The sequence below is a fragment of the Thermothelomyces heterothallicus genome (genome assembly GCF_042370625.1).
Source record: "Thermothelomyces heterothallicus CBS 202.75 unplaced genomic scaffold P884_scaffold_1, whole genome shotgun sequence".
Lineage (NCBI taxonomy): Eukaryota > Fungi > Ascomycota > Sordariomycetes > Sordariales > Chaetomiaceae > Thermothelomyces > Thermothelomyces heterothallicus.
The window spans coordinates 854,044-876,104 of record NW_027192562.1 but is presented as its reverse complement, the minus strand read 5'-3'; the positions used below and the strand labels follow the sequence as shown (position 1 = coordinate 876,104).

Genomic DNA, 22,061 nt, shown 5'->3' with positions numbered 1-22,061 from the left:
GTATCGTGTGGATGCTTGATGAGAATTGGTCGGGCCCCGCCGGGGGGGGGGGGGGGGGGGCAGTTTCGAGCTGCGCTGGTCTAGGAATCGATCAACAGATGGAGGGCGAAAGTGAGAACTAGGACCGGATTATATCATTCGGAGCCGACTTGCGAAGCGGCTATATATGCTGGGAATCGTCTTTTTCTTCTTGGGTTCCTTTTCAAGTACGAACGAAGGCGCTGCAGGTCAAGCGCCGTTTTCCGCAAGGTCCTTGATTGAGATGAGTCCCAACTGCTCAATGGCCAAATTGCCGAGCCCGCGGGCAATGTTGGCAGAGCAATCACAGGTATACCTAGCCCGAGCTCGCGGTTGTTTTTGAAAATCAATTCTTGGCTCTTTGAGCACCTGGATTTTCAGCATTCCAACTTTTGACAAAAAGGCCTGAAAGGTGCTCTGGTACGGTTGCTTCCCACTGTCCAGAAGAGGTACAAACTGGGCAGCGGCTGCTGCCAGACGTGGGTCTCTTCTCAGCAATACCTTCAATTACCGCGTAATTCTTGCAGGTCTCGAGCGGGGCCCATTGCATTTCGGGTGGGTGGCTCCACAACCTCGAAGGGTCCAGGGCTTGGCTCATAACGCTCTTGAACATCTACACTACCCAATCGTGGTGTAATGCCGTGATGTTGGCGGCACTTTGTACAAGCAATCACATTTTTGTCTCCACCAAACTTAACTACTAGTTAACGTTAAGTAGCAGCGAGCTTTTTTGTGTGCGGCTTGGCCTTGCAAGTCGTGCTCCATACCGTATTATTACAAAACCGTCTGTGTGTACACTACAGTACTCCGTACATACCTTGACCTTACTTTAGGTAATGCCCCACAGGCTCACGGACCCTGGCCAGGGTTGCCTCCCGCCCAGGTGATCCCTCTTTCGTGGCTTCTGCATGCATTGACTGCTCGCACTGGCAATCCGACCTCACCTCCTCAGTTCTCCACCAAATCGGCACTTCGATAGTCAACCCCATCTGGTTCCTCAACTTTGCATGTCGAGCTGCAGCGGGTCAACATCAATCTTCGCTTCTGCCCTACCTGCTGCTCGCACGCTCCCGCTGTAGGCTGCGGCCTTGTGGATCCATGGTCAGTCGTTTTTGAAGAGATTCGCCCGCCCGATTGCCTCATCATCTGCACCTACCGCTCGTTATCTAGTGGCTCGGGAGCAGCCACACTTCCCTTGCGCAGTACTAATCGTTCCCTCCAGTCCGGCGACCGTCCTCTTCTTCCGCCGCCGCTGGAACCCGGAACGTTTCGAGCCGCCGACGGTACCATCCGCTCCTTTCACAGTTCACGCTTAGCATCCAATGACCGAACCGGTGACACTCCGTCCGAGAGGCTGTCCACCGTAATCCAGCAATTCCACCACGACTTTGACCGCCTCAGCCAGCATCTATTCGCTACGTCTACTCGCACGAGCCTGAGCGCCGGTAGGATGGCTTCGGGCTCCGACCGAGACTTGCGCCCAAGATTCAATCGGGATCCGCAACCGCCAAACTACCCACTCTCGTCCTCTGCTGCTTCTCCAGATTCTCCATCCCTTCCCCCTCTACGCTCCCTCGATCAAAGAGCTCGCCCCCCCCCCGCTGCCTTCTCCGGATCAGGGTCCCGCTCTAGCCGCTATCGCCCGGCTGGCCGGTACCTCGACAGGTTTCGCTCACATCTCGGGGCCACTCTCGACGACCTGAACCGGAACATCCACGATACTGACGCACAGCTACGGACGTTGATGGATTTCGGCATGGCCACCAACATACCGCCTGCACCACCTACCGTTTCGCCTCCCTCGCAAGGCCATGACACGGCCGAGGACACCCGACGCACCAAGCGACGCAAGCTCAACCCCGATAGGCACACCTCGGCCTTCAAGGGCTTCCGCTATGGCAGATATGGCCAGGTTGAGCCCGGCCAACTGACCATGGAAATTGTGAGCTGCGATGGGGGTCTGTACTCCGACGAGCACTCGTACGCTCCAGAAAACATTCTCAAGAACGATGCGTCCGTCTACTGCACCAAGAGCAACCGCTGTAATATTGTCCTCAAGCACCAGGGTGGGACCGTGTTTAGCCTGCAAGAGCTAGTCATCAGGGCCCCCGGATCCAAATTTTCATGCCCGTATGTTTTTTTTTTTTCCTCTCACTCTGGCTCCTTCCCGAATTTATCTTGCTGATCATGATCTACAGTGTCCGCGAAGGCATGATATTTGTATCGATGGATTTGGACGACCTGCTCACCCGCACCGCACAGTACCAGATTCAGTACCAACCTTCCCGTATCCACCGGCGCGGTACGGTATACTTCCGCCCCGAGGAGGGAGGCCGATTCGAATCACGGCCTCTGCGGGCATATAGCTACGGTGCAGATGATGATGACGACGATGACGACGACGATGATGACGAAGAGAACAGCAGGACAGCACAGATACCGCCAGAGTTCACGACTTCCTCACTTCCCTACAACATCACGACCATTTGCAGCGAGGATGAGAGCGAAGACGAAGATCCATCTTCCCATTCTCGACCCCCTCGTCAACCCCCACGACGAGGGAACCGTTATAGCATTGGCTCGCTACCTTTTGACAGTGACAGTGATGATACGGATTTCTCGCGTGCCTTCGGCGGTCCCTACGGCCACTGGCCTCCCACCCCCGAGGAGGCCGCCGCGCGTAGACGGTACCGCACCTCCCGCCTCCGAGGCGGCGGTGCTGCAGCCCCTCCCACCGCTACCGGTGACCGAGCCGGTGCTGGAAGCAGCAGCAGCGGGCCGAGCCGCAGCGACATGACGCTCGAAGAGGCCCAGGAGGCGTCGCAGATTGCGACTCAAGAGGCAGTGCGGGCGGTGGGCGGCGAGCTGATGACCCCGCTGGCACACTTCTTCATCGAGAAGGACAAGAACAAGTGCACGGTGCGGTTCGACCCGCCGGTGAGCAGCCGGTTCATCCTGCTTAAGATGTGGAGCCCGCATCAGGACCCGCAGAAGAATATTGATATCCAGGCCGTCGTGGCAAAAGGGTTTGCGGGGCCCCGGTATTGTCCTGCTATTGACCTGGCTTGAGTCGACGTGCCTGCGCATGGATTTTCCTCCTTGGAGATTTGAGTGGTCTTGTTTTTCGGGCTGGTCTTGGGGTGTGCTGGCTGGACCATTCAACATAGCTCTCCGCCTTGTTTAGATGTTATTATCAAGGGCTTGGGCGGGGCTGAACTGGGACTGGGTAGGAGTCGTGGCTGGGTCATGATGGTTTGCAATGAACAAGGCGGGCAATATCATTGTTAACGGATGCTGGATGATTGCGGATTTGGGAATACAGCGCCTGGGTTCTATCACAAGTGTGTGTTGAGTTGGGGTACAGCGCTCGTTTTGCGGGGCATGTTTTTCCATAGATCGCGTGGATATATATGATGATCCCGTGCTGTTTGTACGATTTCAGCTCGAAGATCTACGGCCATTGAGCGACTTGCGCTTTGCAAGTAATGTACGAAATACAGAAGCATGCGTCGAAATGTTTTCCGTGCTGCTTCAGTCATCGTTCCGTTCTCATAGGGCAACTCTCGTTCTGCTGTCGACCTCGACAGCGAATGAGAACGCTCGCCGATGATTCATAGTGAATGAGTACGGATTAGACGGGTTGCTTTTAAGCCACTGCTGAGTCACTAAGTGGGGCTGTCCTTCTTGAGCATGGCATCTTCCTACCGTTTTGGCTGGTGAAGAGAAATTTTGAGTCGGCGGATCGAAAACCATGATTAGTTTCGGGCGTGGCGGAGTAGGATTCCAGGGTTGGATCGAAGCACTCGAGTACCGTAGTTAACGGCTTTCTGGAGAAAATAGTTTTCTTCACTTGCGTCTAGCCATCAAAAGGGCGAATGGGTTGGATGCAGTGATAGTATCCGTCCTGTACATACACTCGTAAATTACCGTCGCATACCGTTAAAGGCCGTTTGTGGTCTCCATCCTGGAGAAAGAGTCTGCGTAGAGCTTACCCGTGGGGCTCAGCTCTATGGAAGAGCACAGCTGAAACAGACAGAGCAGGGGAACATACGGTGATTCATCCAGCCTACTGCTAGGCCGGAATTGAAGGCGGATTGGTGCGAAAAGGGGACATCATCTGGTCCGCAGAAGGCCGACAAAAAGTTGAGGTTACGGGCTACCCCACTTTGATATCTGCCCAGGGTAGTATATAGCTTTCCGTTTTCTTTCGCCGCCACAATCCTCGCCATCAGCAAGCAAACAGCGACGTCAAAAGTGCCAGACCTCGAGGTCTCCCGGAAAATAAACCGAGGAACTCTCCCCAACTTCTTTTCCTACTACAGAGGCACGAATAAGAAGCATCAGAGAGCTGCATCATGGCCGTCCGAGCACAATTTGAGAACTCCAACGAGTGAGCCGCACCAAGTTCCGCCCCGCCCGAGGACCCCGCGAAGATGAAGAATGCGATTTTGCGACCGCGCGAGTAGAGCCGACAGAGTTGCTGACCACAACGCAGAGTTGGCGTCTTTGCGACATTAACAAATTCGTACGCCCTGGTGGCGCTCGGTGCGAGCGAGAACTTCTATAGCGTGTTCGAGGCCGAGCTACAGGACGTGATCCCGATCTGCAGGACGACGATCGCGGGCACGCGCATCATTGGGCGGTTAACGGCTGGGTATGGCTCTTTCCTTTCCCACTCTGGCGGAGTTTTTTTTTTTTTTTTTTCTGCGTTGCTCAGATGAATGCTGACGGGTCGTCTTCTTTCTTTACCCCCCTGCTCAGCAACCGCAAAGGCCTGCTCGTCCCGACATCCACAACCGACCAAGAGCTGCAACACCTGCGGAATAGCTTGCCAGATGAGGTCAAGATACAACGTATCGAGGAGCGGCTCTCGGCGCTGGGTAACGTGATTGTGACCAACGACCACACGGCGCTCATCCATCCGGATCTCGAGCGGGAGACAGAAGAGATCATCGCCGACGTCTTGGGTGTAGAGGTCTTCCGGCAGACGGTGGCCGACCACGTCCTGGTGGGCTCCTACATGGCCCTCAGCAACCAAGGCGGCCTCGTCCACCCCAAGACCAGCATCCAAGACCAGGACGAGCTGAGCAGCCTGCTGCAGGTGCCGCTCGTGGCGGGCAGCGTAAACCGGGGGAGCAACGTCATCGGCGGCGGGATGGTGGTGAACGACTGGATGGCGGTGACCGGGCTGGACACGACGGCTCCTGAGTTGAGCGTGATCGAGAGCGTCTTCCGGCTGGGCGAAGGTGCCGCTCCGGGGCGGATCAATACCAGCATGAAGGACACGATAGTGGAGTCGTTCTACTGAGCGACGACGCCGGTGGAAGGAGGAGAAGGGGATACGAATGTTGGAAAGGGGGAGTTCGGCTATGACGTCTTATGTCTGCAGGAAGCAGATACGGGGTTTCTGGGTCCTGTACACTCTTCAGGACGTATTTTCGGCAGCGTGAGCATCAAGAGCTCGTTGACTGCCTGGGTGGGGCAAGATCATTAGCTCTTTATAGACCGTTGCCCCTCCCAGTGTTTTCATAACATTCGCATGCCGATGGTGTGACATGACGCTTCATTCCAGAAGTAAACTGCAATGTTCAAAAGGTAAGTCAACACTCAAGCTGTTGTTGGCCCCTCGTCGTGAATGCATTGTCGGCCGGCAGCCCGTGGAAACTTGGAATTCCCCGGTTATCAACCGGTTTTCTCACCATAGGTTGAGTCCTGGCGCTGTCCTGCATACAATGGGATTCTGTTGCTCTTCCTTTAACCTGAAAAGGGGGGGGGGGGAGGGAGAGTTAACGGAACTGTTACAAAGATGCAAGCCACGGCCGGAGCAGAAGATTTAACCATTCGAGAAAGGCGTTGTCTCTTACCGGCGAGAGATGCGACAAAAGGAAACCTGTAAACAAATCCTAGGGAAAGCGCAACAACTTAAGCAACCAACCGATACCACCAATAGCTCGAAACTAGTTATCGTCACAATCCAATCGAGGGCCTCCAGGGCAACGGAGGTGCGACCACGTAAAGGCAGTGGATTGGTGCAGCGCACCATTCCTCAGAAAAATACGAGAGACTGAGTGATATTCCATTCGCCTGTCGAAGAGCAATGAGTTGCCTACTAAGGCCTGTCGTCTTGTGTCGGCATCAACGGCGATTTAAAAGTCGGGCTCGACGTGCTGCTCATCTTGGCGGCCAGCTGTGGAGTCTGCCCTGTCGGCATTAACTAACCCCTGGAGACCTGGCCCACTGCAGTTTGGGAGGCGCTTGCCTTTCCTGTAGTTACGGTAAACAAGGACTCGGCATCGGCTTTTGCTTTCTTCTTCCTTCGCTCATCAACGGGCGATCCTTCGTCTGCAATTTACAGCTGTCGACTTCCAAAGAATAAATCTGGTAGGTTTTCAAGACACCTACATTTCAGACTCCCGAGGTCGAAACATCGCTTTGCATCCCGTGTATGCACATAACGGCGTGCAGTTCCTGCTTGGTGCTACAGTGATGTGAAGGGAGCGGCGCCCGCAATCGTTCATCAAGGTCTCACTCGACAACCACGCACATTCATCCGGTCCCCGTTTGTCTCGTCTGGGTCTCACCTTCTGCATTCATTAGGCTGACCACCAGACCTCGGTATCCTGCCGGGCTGAGAGCTGCCGCTCTGCTCCCGTCTGAGGGACCAAACGGGGAGTGGAAGCGGGCCAAGAACACGTGGGAACCCATCGTCTCAGGTCCGGGAGCTGGGTTGCGGAGCTATAACCAGACGGATCGGATCATATCTATACAACTACAACGTAAAATAATCCGCATTATTAGTTTCGTTAAACGAGACGGAGGCGGACGAGCAGGGACCGAGTTCTGATATTGCGGTGTGGCGATCCAGGGACCAACCCCACGGAGCTCCCGAAACATTAACTCGTCATGCTAAGCTCCGACCCTTCCTTGTCTTCCCCGCCGCCGGGTCTGGACTTGCGCGCCTCGACCTTCTCGACACCGACGCGCGCGTCTCAATCACAGAGAGCTGTCCCGGATGATGATGATGGATTCGCTTCCCCGCGGCAGCAGTTCGAGAGGCACACACCAACTCCCGGTTCACCACTCCATCCAGGCCACCAGCAGCAGCAACAGCAGCAGCATGGCCTGAGCGCACCGCGCCCCTCACTCTCGCCGTTGTCAGAATATCACAGTGGCTTTGCGGATGAGGATCTCGGCCCACCCCTCATCCTAGGCAACCATCGCCGACAGCATTCCTTCCCTAACCTGCTACCGCTGGCCTTCGGAAACAGGACGCCCTCGCCAACGAGGAAGACGCACGCCAGGTCGCCCTCGGAGCAGATGCCTTACACCGGCGACGGGAGGGTCAACGGGAGGACCGCGGCAGGGAGTCCGCGAAGTGGTGGTGGAGGAGGAGGAGGAGGAGGAGGAGGAGGACTAGTCAGCTGGTTGAGCGGCAGCGCGGCGGCAGCAAATGCATTCGGTCTGTCCCACCAGCCGGGAACCTCCAAAGATGCCTCCCCAACGCCCACCGTCACGCCTACCTGCAACGGCCGAAATGCCGGTTTCAACAGCAATACCGCGGACGTAACGATACCGAAGAGTGCCGCTACCACAACCGCCGCGTCCCGCTTCATGTCGGCCCTTTCATCTCGCTTCACCTCCGCGACCCCGACCAACACCTCGTCCCTCCGCAACCCGCCGATTGGAGAACAGCAGGAGGACGAACTATGCACTCTCGACATCGAAGCCGCCCTCTTCCCGTCCTCCCCATCCTCCCCGTCCTCCTCGGCGGCGCGCGACCCTTTCTCTCCCTCGGCCTTCAAGAACCTGCACATGAACGCCGTAGGCCTGCTGACCCGGATGCAGGCGGCCTGTCGGTCGCAGGCCGCGGCGCTGCGCGACCTGCGCGCCGAGCGCGCGGCCGAACGGGATGAGCTCGAAGAGGCGGTCACGCGCGCCGCGCACCTCAAGATGCAGCTCGAGGGAATGGCCCGGAAGGCCGCCGAGTGGGAGGCCACCGTGCAGGAGCTGACCGGGGAACTGGAACGGGAGAGAAAGGCCAGGGCGAGGGCTGAAGCCGCCGAACTCGCTGCTGCCTCCGCTGCTGCCGCCGCTGCGGCAGCGGTGTCGTCCAAGATGTCGGAGGGCGAGGGGGCACCCTCGATGGTGTCGGAAGATCTGGATGTCGAGGAGGATAGGAGGCGGAGACGGAGGCGGAGACGGAGGCGGAGACGGCTGAGGAGGGGTTCTGGGGATGAACGGGGAGAGGAGGTGGAGGAGGAAGGGAGTAGCACTACGGATGACGAGATTGACAGCGCCGAGAGCGAGAGCGTCTTCTCGCGGTGTCGGAGCCCACCGCTGACCCTGCAGTCGCCGCTGCAGACCAAAGCGGCGCCGACAGGCCCGTCGGACGGGGCATCCGCCTCAAGAGGGGTTACGGGCGGGTCCGGGACGCCGAGTGGTAAGAATGCTGGCGGCAGAGGATCGGTGAATGCCACGCCTAAGCAGAGGATTGGGCAGCCCATGGGCGCGTTCCAGAAGATTCTGAAGGGCATTTCAGGGGATACGGCGGGCTGTTCGAACTGCAAGGGACAGGATGCGAGCGTCGCGTGGGATACGGTTAGTCTGTTGAGGGACGAGAACCGGCAGCTGAAGAACCGGATTGGGGAGCTAGAGCACGCCGTGGAAGGGGCACTGGATCTGGTGAACGGGGTCGGGCTAAAAGTCCCTCAGCTGGCTTGATCTGGCTCTCGGCGTCTGGCTTGGGCACGCAATTTAGAATTGGATATCAAGGGTTTCATTCTTGGTGTTTTTGTGGTTAAGGCGCCGTCCCGCATGGCAGGAACATCTACCGGCACCTGGACGACATAGACTGGTTCATGGTCGTCGGGGACCGAAAATGGGTAGCCATATTCATACTATATCCAACTGTACCCCCTTTGCTGCTGGACTAACATTCGAGAGACCGGACCTTCTCGTCCAGCATGGCGTTACAGTGCCTTGTCTACGCAGAGCTCTGGTCGAGTTACAAGAACGAACTTCCCTCGCACATGCCCGCCGCAATGCCATCCTACCCAATCTCCCCCCTTGAGCAAGTGACTGCCTTAAATGTACAATGCTATTTCCCCCAGCGCGCACTGCGCACGCACCCGCGGGTTCTAATAGCTAGGTCCTCTTCCCGGGATATACACGAACCCTAACTGTTTGGCGCTCGTTCCGGTCGCCCATGCCACCGCCGCACCTCTCCCACAACCTCTTCGTTCACGCCAATTCCACTTCGGTGCTCATCCTTTCCTCTCTCCATATCTCCCTACGCCTTGCGTTTTTTTTTTCTTTCAAGACGGCAGCCAAGGAGAAACGATCAGTCCACACCTCTTCTTCCTCCCCCGACTCATGACTGACCGGCTCAGTGGTGCTCCTCAGCGCCGTGATGATGATCGTCCTTCAGGAAGAAGTGCTCGTACAGGCAGTAGCCCGCAAAGGCGACCGTCGCGATGCCGAAGCCGGGGAAGGCGTTCTTGAACCGGTTCCAGCGGCTAAACTGGCCGGTGTAGCGCCATGCTTCGCTGTAGTCCTCGACGTTAGTTCAAACGCAATTGCAGCTCCAGGGAGGGGAGGGAGCGTGGTGGTGATGATGATGATGCGCGGGAAAATTGTGGGGATGCGAAGGTCAGAGGAGGGTAGTGGATGGGAAGGTAGGGGGCATTCGCTGCGTCGGGTGCGTGGACCGGCACGGCTGGTCGAAAGAAGGTAAGGAAACGGAGCCGAGTATAACGTACTTCCTCCACCAGGGATCGTAGCGCGGGGTGCCGGTGGCGGCGAGGAACTTGCGCATGTCGAAGCCCGTGATGTTGGGCTTCGGGTCGCCGCCGTTATAGCGCATGATTCTGCGAGGAAACAAATATCAGTGGGCGACTCGAGCTTTCGTCGTCGGTCTCGGGGATTCAGCGGGGTCGTCCGAACCTGGTGGGCTGCATTGTGGCGCTGGCAATTGCTCGTCGGGAGTCGGGCGGTCTGCTCAGCAGGATGGGGAGCTCAATGACCGAGGTCGCATCACTGCAATGCACCGGGACTTGGAGTGGTGCATTTGCTGTGCAGGCCCGAGTCCCGTCCTTGGCTGCGGGTCCCGCCCGCTTAGTCATCATTGGGGTTAGGTAACTAACTCCCCGAAAGAAGACGACCTCGACCCGTGCTTGCGAATGCTGCGTGTGCGGGTGGCCCGTGCATATGCGGGCCTGTGCCTCCTTGGCCATCGCCAACCTTGCCATTCCATTCGGGACATGAACAAACCTGCAGCCGCTTCACCTCGACCTGCTTCACCCCCCCCGCGAAACCTAAAACTGAGCTCGTGCCCCTTCCCGTCCTGCCTGCCCATTACTGTTGAAGGCCCGCCTCGAATCTCCGGGACACGCGTTCACCACTCCTCCCAATACATTTTTTTTTCTAGGCCTCGTTCTCGACCGAAACCCGACCGTGGAACCCGCCCAATTCGTCCCGCGATTTGCCCAGTGCCGTCCTGCCATCCGGAACCGCCTCTCCCCCCTCCCCCTTCCCCCCCTCCCCTGCGACAGGGACGGGAATGGTCCCTTCACGTCTCGACCCAGACACGGCTCTAAGGATACGGCCCTCGCGATAGGAAAGAAATCGATTACAACTCACCCCACGGGCGCCGCCACCACGCGATGCCTCCGCCGCTCAACCGGTTCCCAAGCGGACCCAACACCATCTCCCCCTACCACCAGCAGTATCCCTCCCACGCTCAGCATGCGACGAGTCATCCGCCGCCCCTGGGCGCCACAGCGGCCTATCTCAACGCTCAGGTCGGCCAGGTGAACCCGTTCTCGGGGAACAGCAACCTGTTAGGCCTGGCGGGGGGGCTCAATGCCGCCGCCGGCTTCGGCGTCGGCGTCGGCGCGGACTCGGGCCTGGCGAGCCACGCCGCGCGCCTGGGCTTCACGCACGTGGGGAGCCTGCAGCAGCAGCAACAACAATCGCAACAACAGGCCCTCCAGCAGCAGCAGCAGCAGCAGCAGCAACAACAACAACCACAACAATCACAGCATACCCAACATGCTCCTCCCGTTCAGCACCCACAGCACGCACAGCCGCAAGGTCATGGATTGGTGGAGCACGCCACGCGAGTTGCGCAGAAAGGGCGGATAAGGGAGGTGTGGAAACACAATCTGCACGAGGAGTTTGCGACACTGCGAGACCTGGTCGACAGGTATCCGTACATTGCCATGGTGGGTGGTGGAACTCTTTGCCAGCCGGCTGGTAGCGGGCTGCTAACATGAACCCTCTCCCCCCCCTTTTTTTTTTCTTTGGGTAGGACACCGAGTTTCCGGGCGTCGTCGCGAGACCGATGGGAGGCTTCCGAGGGAAAAGCGACTACCACTACCAATGCCTACGTACCAACGTGGACCTGTTGAAGGTGATACAGATCGGCATCGCCCTCTTCAACGAGGACGGCGAACAGCCGCCCGCCCGCCCATCCTCGACCGACTCGGCGGACCTGCGCCGGGCAGGCAGTCAAGCACCGCTACCCTATGCCTGGCAGTTCAACTTCAAGTTCTCCATCAAGGATGACATGTACAACCAGACATCTATCGAGTCACTGCAGCAAGCGGGCATCGACTTTGCGCTCCTCGAGCGGGACGGCATTGACCCGCACGAGTTCGCGTCCCTGCTGATCCCTTCAGGCCTCGTCTGCTTCGACCACGTCCGCTGGATAAGCTTCCACGGCGGCTACGACTTCGGCTACCTCACGAAGCTCCTCATCTGCAGCCCGCTGCCCTGCGACGAGGTCGAGTTCGACCAGAAGATGAAACGGTATTTCCCCTCCACGTATGACGTGAAGCACCTCATGAAGCACGCCATCAAGTTGCACAACAGCGGCATGCTCATGCCCTCCGACCCGAGCGCGATCGAGGTTATGCAAAAGTTCGAGCAGAAGTCCGGGCTCGAGCACATCGCTGAGACACTCAAGCTCAAGCGCGTCGGGAGCGCCCACCAGGCCGGGTCTGATAGCCTGCTGACGGGCCGCGTCTTCTTCGAGCTGCGCAAGCGCATCTTCAACGGCGACATATCGGATGAGCACCTGGGCAAGGTCTGGGGTCTCGGCATTCCAGACTTCTCCGTCGGCGGCGCCGGCATCACCGTCGGCAACAACAACAACAACAACAATAACAATAACAGCGGGAACGCCGGGAACCAGTTTGAAAACACTCCGCCGACCAACAATGGCAACAACCAGCAGCAGCAGCAGCAGCAGCAGCAGCAGAACCCTCAGAATCATCACCAAGTGAACGGCAACGGCACTCCGAGCACGCCCAATACAGGCAGTGTCGGGCTAGCTGGCACACCGGGAGGCGCCTCGTCATCCCAAAATACCAATGGGAGTGCCGCTGGCGGTGGAAATGCAGGCAGCAGCAGCAGCAGCAGCAGCAACAACAACAACAACAACAATAACAGCAACGGCAACGGCAACAACACCGCCAGCGGAATGGGACCCATGACGCCTGGCGGGGGCGGCGGGGTGTTTGGGGCGTTTGCTTTTGCGGGAAATTCGCGGTAGATAGTAGAAGAGGAAAGCGGAGAGAGAATTATAGGGGTTATACGATGTTGTTCTCTTCTTCTTCTTGTCTCCTTCTTCTTCTTCCTGCTAGCCATGCGTGTGCCCCTTGTCCAATGTGCGTATCGTATGCCTTGTGTGGAACCGGATATAACGGATTGAATTGTCAAATGGGGGCGAGATTAGGGGGTTCTTTTGGTTTAAGTGGGGAGGGGAGGGATCTAGGTGAAGGAGTGGGCAAGGAAGGTCGGCTGGACTGGGCTGTATTTCTGTTTCCTCTTTCCCATTTCAGTGTATGTATCGTTAGGCGGGTATCTTTACCGCTTTTTTTTTTTTCTCCATCTGTGCCTTTTCTTGTCTCTCTGTCACATATTTCCTCGTTAGGAAACCGCCGCCGCAAATGAGTGGCTATGGATGTTCCCAGAACGCCTACGCGACTTCCGATCTGACGGTTTTGGGGTGTCATACTTTTTTCCCATAACTCCGAGTCTTGTGTATGTATGACATAGCCCGCTCGTTTTGTCTTCGTCTGACCTTCTGGCTTCTTGTCCGGTTGGTAGCCGGTTTCGGTTCTACCTGACTCCGCGTCAGCGAGCAGAACTAGCGATGGTGATGATACGGGATGGAAGCTGCTTCTGCTCTGGTTCTCGACGCCGTCTTGAGGTCGACGAGTTGGGCTAAATGGATGGACACGACGAAGTTGGATGGCAATGCAAACAGGGTCTGCTTTTGCCCATTATCCATTATCTGACCAAAGATCGACACGTGCTCATCCTCCAATATATGCCCCGAGAGTAGGTTGTCATCGCTTGTGCTAAAAATACGAATCCAAGGTACCTATGGAGGTCCAAGGTACGGGCCTTGTTAATAACCTACAACTTGGTTGTCCCTATTCAAACTGAGCCCAAGTGGAGATGAAATCGCATGTACGCCGCCGTGTTCCATCCGAAAGAACCTAACCGCCCGTCCCCGCCCCATGCGCTACCATAATACGAACTAAGGACCGACCCAAACCAGCCAAGTTGAACGCCAATAAATGCACTCCAACTACCCTAAGCGTGATTCTTGGTCTCTTCTCTCCCATAAAGGCCATAACTGAGGCCGCCCTCTAAGTAACGTAAACCTTTCTCACTCCGTCCATCCCGAACACCTCTCCCGTGACCAGATCTTTGACCTGCCACTGAGGCAAACCGCTCTTTGCGGCATATTCTTCGAGGCGGGCCTTGCCGTAGACTCGGCCGTTGGGGAGCAGCACCAGGTCGTGCTCCAGCAGGCGGCTCTTGCTGTGGTGGGCGTAGCGCACGCTCCGGGCGAGCTCGTTGAGCTCGGTAGAGCAGACGGGGCAGATGCGAGTCGTCAGGGAGGCGGTACCATGGGGTTGGGGCTGGGCGGCGGCGTCGGGGGTGGCGGTCGGGGTGGCGCTGTCGCCGCCGTCGTTGGCGCCGTTGATGCGTTGCGACTGCCCGAGTTCAGGCTGAGCTTGGACTGAAGACGGGGTGCTATGGCAGGCGGGGGTCTTCAGGGCGGACAGGCCCGATGAAAGAGCGATGTGTAAGAGAGGGGTCATGGGTAGGTTGAGGAGCTTCAGGTAGGCCTCGGAGAAGGTCTCGGCGAGTTTCTGCCAGCGAGACGCGCTATACAAGGAGGCGTACGGCTCAATCTTCGTGTCCGGACGGTAGGCGAGCAGGCCAGCCATGTGGCTCACCTCGACCGGGTAGGTGTCGTTGAACGGGGTGATGTACTTCTTCGCGTGATTGATTGCATCGATCATCTTGGTTTGCGAGCCGGTGCGCATCATCTCTATGTACTGCTGACAGCGCAGCATGAACTCGAGGTTGGACTGCATCTTGCGGAGCTCTTTCTTGTTCTCGTTGCACCAGCTGAGGGCCTCCTGCACGCTGCCCTTCTCCAGAGACTGGCGAATCTTGCTCATCGTCGCAAAGGTGTCAATGTCGACCAGGTCCCGCATTCCGCGCTCGTCCGCCAGTGCTGCCGCGGACGAACCGTAGCCGTGCCGAAGCATGTAGTCGACCAGGAGGCGGTCGAGACGCTGACGGGACCAAGCCTCGTATTTGACGTCGTCGACCGTGTTGAGATTGGCGAGCTCGCGGAGGTGCGCTACGCGAGCGTCCATTTGGCGATAGAGACGGTCTTCCTCCTCCGCGGCGGCGGCCAGCTTGCGCTTCAGCCCCCGCATCTTGCCCAACATCTGATCCAGGCTCTTGACGGCATCCTGGGCCGAAGTCTTGCCGCTGATCAGCCCGTTGGCTGTTTCCTTCACGGCATTCTTGACGGCGTTTGAGTCCCACTCGAAGGGATAGTGAACAGAGCGAAAGTTGTTGCGCAAGAGCTCGTAGGGAAGGCGCAGGCACGGTTGGTCCTGAGGTCAGAAAAAAAGTTGTTAGCAGAAGGGTACGTTACGGACATGGTCGCGGGCTGTCCGGGATGATGACGTGAATCGTACAAGGAGCAAGTGGTTATCGTGGTTGATTTTGGCCGCTTCGAGGTCCGCCATGTCTGAAACTACACTCCTAGCCTCTCAAGAAGCTAGGATCGTATGCAGGTATCCTGATCGGAGGCTGTGTAGACTGTTCTGTGTTCGAAACAGGCTGGAGTCGTTCGAAGTTGGGTTGAGGTCAGTAGGTGCCGATTGGGAATGAACCCTTGTGGCCAGCGGAGGCCCGTGGGGGCAGCCATCCGATTTGCTCCCGGCTTTCGTTGCGGAGCCAGAGAGGTGCGAGACCTCCAGCCAACCCTAACCCTCCCTCAACATCTCGAATGGTGCATTTGAGAAGAGTCGGAAGAACCAGTTTCGCTCCATTCACCGCACATCGTACTCCGTCGTGCGCCCGTAAAATGTCAACCGTCGAAAGCGTTGGGAAAGGAGAGGTCACCGACGGGACGTCTGTCTCGAGCTCTAGGTGGCTCGTGACGTGTGCATGCGGCCCAATCATGCGCGGGCCTGTCTCACTGCCTCGCTGCTTTCGCGTCATGAGGGGCTCAAGCAAGGTGGGGCAAGTGGGAAGGAACAGAGAGTGCTAACACGCTGATGGTGGCTGAGGTGTGGTGAGCAGTTGCTGGAGGGGGGAAGGCGTCGCGCCCGTTCGGCCGTCAAATCTGTTGTTGGGGGATGAATCCTGTAGTGGTGGTGTGCAGGTGCGCGGGTAGGCTGGAAGGTCGAGGGATGTTCATCCACGCCACACGGGCAAGAGCCAAACAAGCACATAGGTACATAACTACGTCTACAGTATATACATGCACATGCGACAGCTCTGTCTCAACGAGATAGAGAATACGAGTCAGGATTTGTGAGACACCCAAAGTTACGTCCTTGGTTCTCAAAACTACGAGTCAAAACTGGGTGGTTCTCATGTTGCAGTGTTTCCAACCAAAAGTTCTAAAGTTTCGAACACTGGTGGAGCGCGATGAATAAGAGGCACCAGTGACTTGTTCTCGCACCAAACCTGGTGGGTCGCAGTGAGCGGGAGTGCTGATCGCTTATGCATACGGAGTACAGGTCGAGAAAAGAAGGGTGTTTACGGAGTATGGGTGTGCCATTTCGGCAAAGGTGTTGGCCCGTGCACCCCTGATCCCTCCCTCCACGGCCCGCAATTTGATTAAGTTAACCTCCATCCAGCTCCAGCCTCAGCTCACATGATCTTCCCTCTCTCTCGCTCTTCAGCACCAGCCATCGACAAGCACCACAGACCTGACACAGATCCATCTTTCATATCAAGGTACGACCGCATGCCAGATTATTTTAAGACTTGTATTCGAATTCGTTCACAAAACGTTGGCGTCGATTTTCCCTACATTTGCAGCTCCTGGCTGACTTCTGCAGCGCTCGTCACGTTTTCGGGCACGTTCTTCACATGACCTCGCCCTTGTACCCAACCACAGACAGTAAGGAACCCTTCCTCAAACCATCAACTCCATCAAGAAAGAGCAGGGGCCATGAGATATCAATCCACTCGCAACACAGCAATGTCTGCGCGCGACCGCTGCTGAACGCGTTGCCCTTGACGACCGAACGCGGCGGACTCGCCAGCGCCACCCGCTCAAGTGAGCACATGCGCTGTGTTGCAGCTTTGGCTGAAATTTATCAAAGGGTGCTGCTCGGTTATTGATCAGCCAGGGCTGCTCTTGGTATGCACTTGGTGCACTTTGGGGGCAAAGCCCGGCTGGCCCTCGAGCCTCCTTTACTCTCGATGGGTTTTCGGGTGATTGCGCGTCACGCGCCATTTCTGCAATGAGTTGCTTCGATTCTCTGAGAAGGGCGGCGTGCGCCAACTGCCCCTTGAAAAAGGGATCTTGAGCGACTGGCAGACAACCTTAGACAAGGCCCGATTGATTAAAAAGACCTCCACGTTACACTGATTCGCCCGGCACTCTGCTTGTCACTCGTGCTGGATGAAAATGCAGTGCTGTTGGCAGGATTCGAACTAACTTCCCTCACCAGGCGTACCACCAACCTCACAACCCACCATGGCAGCGACAGTTGGTGTGCAGCAGCCCGATATTTCCGAGGCTTCAACGAGCCCTGGCCAAAAGCGGAAACGCGCAGCCGAGTCTGCCTCGCCAGATTCGCGCCGCGCCAAGCGTGGTGCTCCTAACTCCTCCATGTCAGTGCCGGAATCCGAGGCCCAGCCTTTCCTGGGAGATACTGTGAGCATTGCACAAGCAGCCCATGACCACGTCAACGTGGAGGATTTCAGCGCTCTCGCTCAGGCTACCGCCTCTGAGCACAACGAAACGGCGGATACCTCCAATGCCTCGAGTACTGCTGCTGCGGCGTTGAATATGTATCCATCGCTGCATGTTCCTCAGTCCACTGAGGAGGCATTTGCAAACCAGCCGACGCCGGAGACTCATCACGAAGAAAACACCTTCAGCAGCCATGCGGTCAACCAGCCCCCTCCAGACGGTCTGCCGTTGCCTCCTCCCCCTTCCACCATCCAGCAACCGCCGTCGAACGGGGTACAGCAGGAGCAGCGTTATAGCGCTCCGCCCAACACAAAGCCCGCAGTTGGCTCCGAGGAGTGGCACAAGATGCGCAAAGACAACCACAAAGAAGGCAAGTATTCATTCCATCCGCCTCGCTTTGCTAGCTCATTACTTCTGACATGTCGCAGTCGAGCGTCGCCGGCGGGAGACCATCAACGAGGGCATCAACGAGCTGGCCAAGATCGTCCCCGGCTGCGAGAAGAACAAGGGCTCTATCCTCCAGCGGGCGGTGGCGTTCATCACCCAGCTGAAGGAGAATGAAACGCAGAACATTGAGAAGTGGACGTTGGAGAAGCTGCTCACGGAGCAGGCGATTGCTGAGCTCAGCCAATCTAACGATAAGCTCAAGCAGGAGTGCGAGCGCCTTTACAGGGAGTTGGATACATGGAAGCAGATTGCGCAGAGTGCCGGCTTGCAGTTGCCACAGCACAAGGAGGAACCAGGGTCAAGCAGCTAGGTACTCCCTGGTGCCCACGTTCTCGTGGCGACAGGCCGCTAACTTCTGTTAGGCCTGTAACCCTTTATTTTGCCGGCGTTAGAGGAAGCGCCCCGGCGGCCCGAGTCCGACCAGACCCAGCCGCGTATAATGGCTGGTCGTCCAGCCGGACCGACCGACGAGGCTCGGTGTCGGAACCAGTTGGAGCCGCCGTTCGGACTGGAAGCTCACTCTTCCACGAACCAGCGGCAGTTGACTGCCGAGCATGCCTTCTTGAGCTGGGCCCTCTACCGGCTGCCGGAACTGATGCCGTGGCTTTAGCAGTAGCTTGAGGATATACCCGGTGATTCCTCTCACCATTTTCCCCCCGGTTATCGGTATGAGAGCGTACTCGTTTTCCACACTCTCTTTCTTCTTCCCTCTTTCTTTTCCCCTCTCTTTCCGCGTTTAGGTGGCTCTGCGCTGCGGCCTACCATTAGAGGTTGCGCTCGGACGCTTTGCCCTGCTCTTGGCGACGGTGGTGTTTATTTATGTTATGTCTTGTCAGCTCTACGATAGGCCTTGAGGCGTTTTTTTTTCCTGGGAATAAGCGACGGCGGATATGGATTGACCGTGGGGCGTTGGGAGGTTCTGCTTGCATTTGGTGTACACTGTTCGCGCGGTCAACTTGGCTGCTTTCTGGCGGCAGGAGGGCCGTGGTACGCGAAACCCGAAACCCACGAGAGGAGATTAGATACTGGTTCGCATTTAGCAGGCTTAACGTCCTCTTTTGAGCAGTTGGCTATCGGGACCACTTCTTATTCCCCTCCCAGTGTTGTTTGTATCGAACTATTTGTATTTACATCTCTTACTCTGTGCTTGGATAACTTGCGAAACGAAGCGGGCGTGCGGGAGCCAAGCATGCCGCATCGTACCTGGGCAGGTTCCGATAGCGGGCCGACTGTTTCGGCGGCCGATCCGGCCACAGCCAACAACTCCGCTGCTAAGCCGCCTCGCCGTGCACTGATAAGCTGGTCAGCGGCCAGACCCCGCCGGATCCCGGCCGAAGAGGGCAGCTGACACTTGCGATGTTATCCGAGTGGCTGGGCCTGCACCACAGCAAAACCAACCCAGATCCCACCCCGTGGAGAGCTTCAGCGATAAAGACAAGATGGAATAGACCAGGCGGTCAGGCCGATGCATCACTGGCCATGTCAATGGCAGTATCTGCAAATTCCTGATCTCCATTGAGGAAAGTGCATTGAGTGTTTCTGCCTCGAAACCACGCCTTCCTTCCTGTCCTTCCTCTGTCTGCCTTGGTGCCTTGGGAAAGACGAGAAGTCTGGGAAGGTGTGTTTGCATTGACGTAATCAATTGATTCCGGGATCGCAGCTAGGTAGGTACCCGGAGCTCCTCTCCCTTGTCAACCAACGGCTTCCCCGCAATCCAAACCAACGCTGATCGAGCCCCGGACAGAGCCCAGAGCCTGGTCTGCCAGGGTCCAACGGCCTGAAGCCAATATAAGCCGGCGATATCCTTCAGGATCACCTGTTGGGGTTCCCCCTCGCTCCCCGTGTTATTTGCAATTGAAACCAGTCGGCAACCCCGCGGGAAAAGTTGAGATCGAGAGAGTTGATTTTGTATGCGTTTCTCAATCGAGCAGCATCCGATCCAATCCGACGGCTGACGAGCTACCAAGGAAAAGGACATAGACTCCCGTTCAGACGGCATCATGTCGGCAAGCAGAGCGCTCCGGGGCAGTAACGCGCTGTTGCGTGCTGTGTCCACATCCCCGTCCGCATCGTCCACGGCTGCCCGGGCGGGCCGGTCCGCTGCCGTGGCCCTCGAGTGCCGCCGCCGGTTCACTGCCTCGGCCCGCGCCATGTCGTCCTTCTATGCCGATTGGGAGCCCGAAGGCCCCTCGGTCAAGACCCCGATCCCCGGCCCCAAGTCCAAGGCCGCCATCGCCGAGCTAGACGAGGTGTTCGACACGCGCAGCTTGAACATGCTCACCGACTACACGAGGTGCGCGGGCAACTACATTGCCGATCTGGACGGCAATGTGTTGCTGGACGTGTAAGTGGCCGCCCATCCCAATCCATGATGTGTCTCCCATCATTCCAATTGTAACCTACAGGCGGGACTGACACCGGCACAACCCCCCTTTTCCCTAAACAAGCTACGCACAAATTGCCTCCATCCCGCTCGGATACAATAACCCGGCCCTTCGTCAGGCCGCCAGCAGCCCCGACATGATCAACGGCATCATCAACCGTCCTGCCCTGGGCAACTTCCCCTCGGCCGAGTGGGCCAACATCCTCAAGACGAGCATTCTCAAGGTCGCCCCCAAGGGTCTCAACCAAGTCTTCACGGCCATGGCTGGTTCCGACGCCAACGAAACCGCGTACAAGGCCGCCTTTATGTGGCGCCGCCAGCGCGACCGGGGCGGCCCGTCCGCCGAGTTCACCGAAGAGGAGATGAACTCAGCCATGAATAACCAGTCACCGGGCTCGTCCAAGCTTTCCATCCTCTCCTTCAAGACGGGTTTCCACGGCCGCCTCTTCGGTTCCCTCTCCACCACCCGCTCCAAGCCTATCCACAAGGTCGACATCCCTGCCTTCGACTGGCCGCAGGCCACCTTTCCGCAGCTCAAGTATCCCCTGGATCAGCACGCAGCCGAGAACGCGGCCATCGAGCGCGCCGCCCTCGACGAGGTCGAACATCTTATCACAACCTATCACGTCCCGCCTTGCGCCGTGGTCGTCGAGCCGATCCAGTCCGAAGGCGGCGACAACCACGCGACGCCGGCCTTCTTCCGCGGCCTGCGCGAGATCACGCGCAAGCACGGCGTGCTGCTCATCGTCGACGAGGTCCAGACCGGCGTCGGCGCAACCGGCCGCTTCTGGGCGCACGAGCACTGGGACCTGCCGCACCCGCCCGACATTGTCACCTTCAGCAAGAAGGCCCAGACGGCCGGCTACTACTTTGGCGACCCCTCCCTGCGGCCCAACCGCCCGTACCGCCAGTTCAACACGTGGATGGGTGACCCAGCCCGGGCGCTACTGTTCCGCGCCATCATCGACGAGATCGAGAAGCACGATCTGGTCAGGCACACGGCCGAGGTCGGCGACTACCTATACGGGAAGCTGGAGCGCCTGGCCGCCAGGTATCCTGACGAGTTCCGGAACCTGAGGGGCAAGGGGATGGGCACCTTCATTGCCTTCGACAGCCCCAGGAGGGACGAGTTCCTGGCCAAGGCCAAGACCTTCGGCGTCAACATTGGCGGCTGCGGCCAGAACGCTGTCCGGCTGCGCCCCATGCTCATCTTTGAGAAGAAACACGCCGACATTTTGGTTGACGCACTGGAAAAGATTGTCACATCCTGGTAAAAGAAGACGTGTTGAGTCGTCGCGAAGTGAGGTCAGGAGAGGGTGGGGGGGTTACGATGGCCGTGTTCATTGCTTGGACGGTTGAGCAAGAGGGGAATAAATTGCTGACGTATGGTGTTCTGTCCGTCTGGCCGACGGGAAGTTTGAGGACACCGGTTAGGAGTGTTGCGGGCCGGGTGCGGTCAACCAAAACAGTGCACCGGGGAACAATAATTAAGTAGTGTCTTGCTCTCATGTTCTCGGTTGCGCAGAAGGCGGTTCTGACCGGTACGTAAAGTATGTATATACATTCGTACCGAGCCGGACCGCAAAGATCGAGCACATCCATTCTCATGGTCGCATTCCCCTCGCCGTTAGGATTATCAACCACCAGAGTAGTGTTTCCTCCACGCCGCCGTCGCAACCCCTAACTCATCTCTTCCCAATGCTGTTCACTTGTAGAACGCAGCGCCATCTGACCACCTTTTTCTCATTCCAGGTTACATCTTCCATTCAGCTGACACACCCCGTGCGCGATCCATAGAACGGGTCTCTTATATGACAGGATCCGAACCGTTTCCGAGCAATGCATGACCAGCCCGCAAATGTGACACCCCGAACGTTCCGTTCAATGCAATAAGCAAGATGAGAGACGAAAGATCGTTTTGTGCAATGGTGCCTCCCGCCTGCCACTCTCTCTCACTGC

At 57.5% G+C, this 22,061-nt stretch overlaps 8 protein-coding genes across 8 annotated transcripts; 6 read left to right on the top strand and 2 right to left on the bottom strand.

The window, feature by feature from the left end:
* Nucleotides 1-1,116: 1,116 nt before the first annotated feature.
* P884DRAFT_273901 (uncharacterized protein) lies at nucleotides 1,117-3,087 on the top strand (the record flags this gene model as incomplete). Its single annotated transcript, XM_069442645.1, has 3 exons — nucleotides 1,117-1,119; nucleotides 1,241-2,148; nucleotides 2,217-3,087. The coding sequence occupies 3 exons, from the start codon at nucleotides 1,117-1,119 to the stop codon at nucleotides 3,085-3,087; spliced, it is 1,782 nt and encodes a 593-aa protein (XP_069301560.1).
* Nucleotides 3,088-4,373: 1,286 nt separating this feature from the next.
* Nucleotides 4,374-5,326, top strand: P884DRAFT_265839 (uncharacterized protein; the record flags this gene model as incomplete). The annotated part of the gene is made up of 3 exons (XM_069441978.1): nucleotides 4,374-4,408; nucleotides 4,514-4,672; nucleotides 4,780-5,326. The coding sequence occupies 3 exons, from the start codon at nucleotides 4,374-4,376 to the stop codon at nucleotides 5,324-5,326; spliced, it is 741 nt and encodes a 246-aa protein (XP_069301559.1).
* A 2,112-nt stretch (nucleotides 5,327-7,438) lies between these two features.
* Nucleotides 7,439-8,886, top strand: P884DRAFT_253256 (uncharacterized protein). Its single transcript, XM_069440780.1, has one exon. It carries the CDS (start codon nucleotides 7,630-7,632, stop codon nucleotides 8,737-8,739), a length of 1,110 nt encoding a protein of 369 aa, XP_069301558.1. The 5' UTR covers nucleotides 7,439-7,629; the 3' UTR covers nucleotides 8,740-8,886.
* A 517-nt stretch (nucleotides 8,887-9,403) lies between these two features.
* P884DRAFT_273899 (NADH-ubiquinone oxidoreductase B12 subunit family-domain-containing protein) lies at nucleotides 9,404-9,974 on the bottom strand (the record flags this gene model as incomplete). Its single annotated transcript, XM_069442644.1, has 3 exons — nucleotides 9,404-9,563; nucleotides 9,777-9,884; nucleotides 9,961-9,974. The coding sequence occupies 3 exons, from the start codon at nucleotides 9,972-9,974 to the stop codon at nucleotides 9,404-9,406; spliced, it is 282 nt and encodes a 93-aa protein (XP_069301557.1).
* A 705-nt stretch (nucleotides 9,975-10,679) lies between these two features.
* On the top strand, nucleotides 10,680-12,571 carry P884DRAFT_190157 (ribonuclease H-like domain-containing protein; the record flags this gene model as incomplete). Its single annotated transcript, XM_069437495.1, has 2 exons — nucleotides 10,680-11,240; nucleotides 11,327-12,571. The coding sequence occupies 2 exons, from the start codon at nucleotides 10,680-10,682 to the stop codon at nucleotides 12,569-12,571; spliced, it is 1,806 nt and encodes a 601-aa protein (XP_069301556.1).
* Nucleotides 12,572-13,676: 1,105 nt separating this feature from the next.
* Nucleotides 13,677-15,083, bottom strand: P884DRAFT_190714 (CTLH/CRA C-terminal to lish motif domain-containing protein; the record flags this gene model as incomplete). Its single annotated transcript, XM_069437534.1, has 2 exons — nucleotides 13,677-14,948; nucleotides 15,033-15,083. The coding sequence occupies 2 exons, from the start codon at nucleotides 15,081-15,083 to the stop codon at nucleotides 13,677-13,679; spliced, it is 1,323 nt and encodes a 440-aa protein (XP_069301555.1).
* Nucleotides 15,084-16,923: 1,840 nt separating this feature from the next.
* On the top strand, nucleotides 16,924-18,094 carry P884DRAFT_3485 (uncharacterized protein). The gene is made up of 3 exons (XM_069445848.1): nucleotides 16,924-17,642; nucleotides 17,701-18,029; nucleotides 18,082-18,094. Exons 1-2 carry the CDS (start codon nucleotides 17,054-17,056, stop codon nucleotides 18,027-18,029), a joined length of 918 nt encoding a protein of 305 aa, XP_069301554.1. The 5' UTR covers nucleotides 16,924-17,053; the 3' UTR covers nucleotides 18,082-18,094.
* Nucleotides 18,095-19,719: 1,625 nt separating this feature from the next.
* Nucleotides 19,720-21,376, top strand: P884DRAFT_189504 (aminotransferase class-III-domain-containing protein; the record flags this gene model as incomplete). The annotated part of the gene is made up of 2 exons (XM_069437439.1): nucleotides 19,720-20,063; nucleotides 20,167-21,376. 2 exons carry the CDS (start codon nucleotides 19,720-19,722, stop codon nucleotides 21,374-21,376), a joined length of 1,554 nt encoding a protein of 517 aa, XP_069301553.1.
* Between the last annotated feature and the right edge of the window lie 685 nt (nucleotides 21,377-22,061).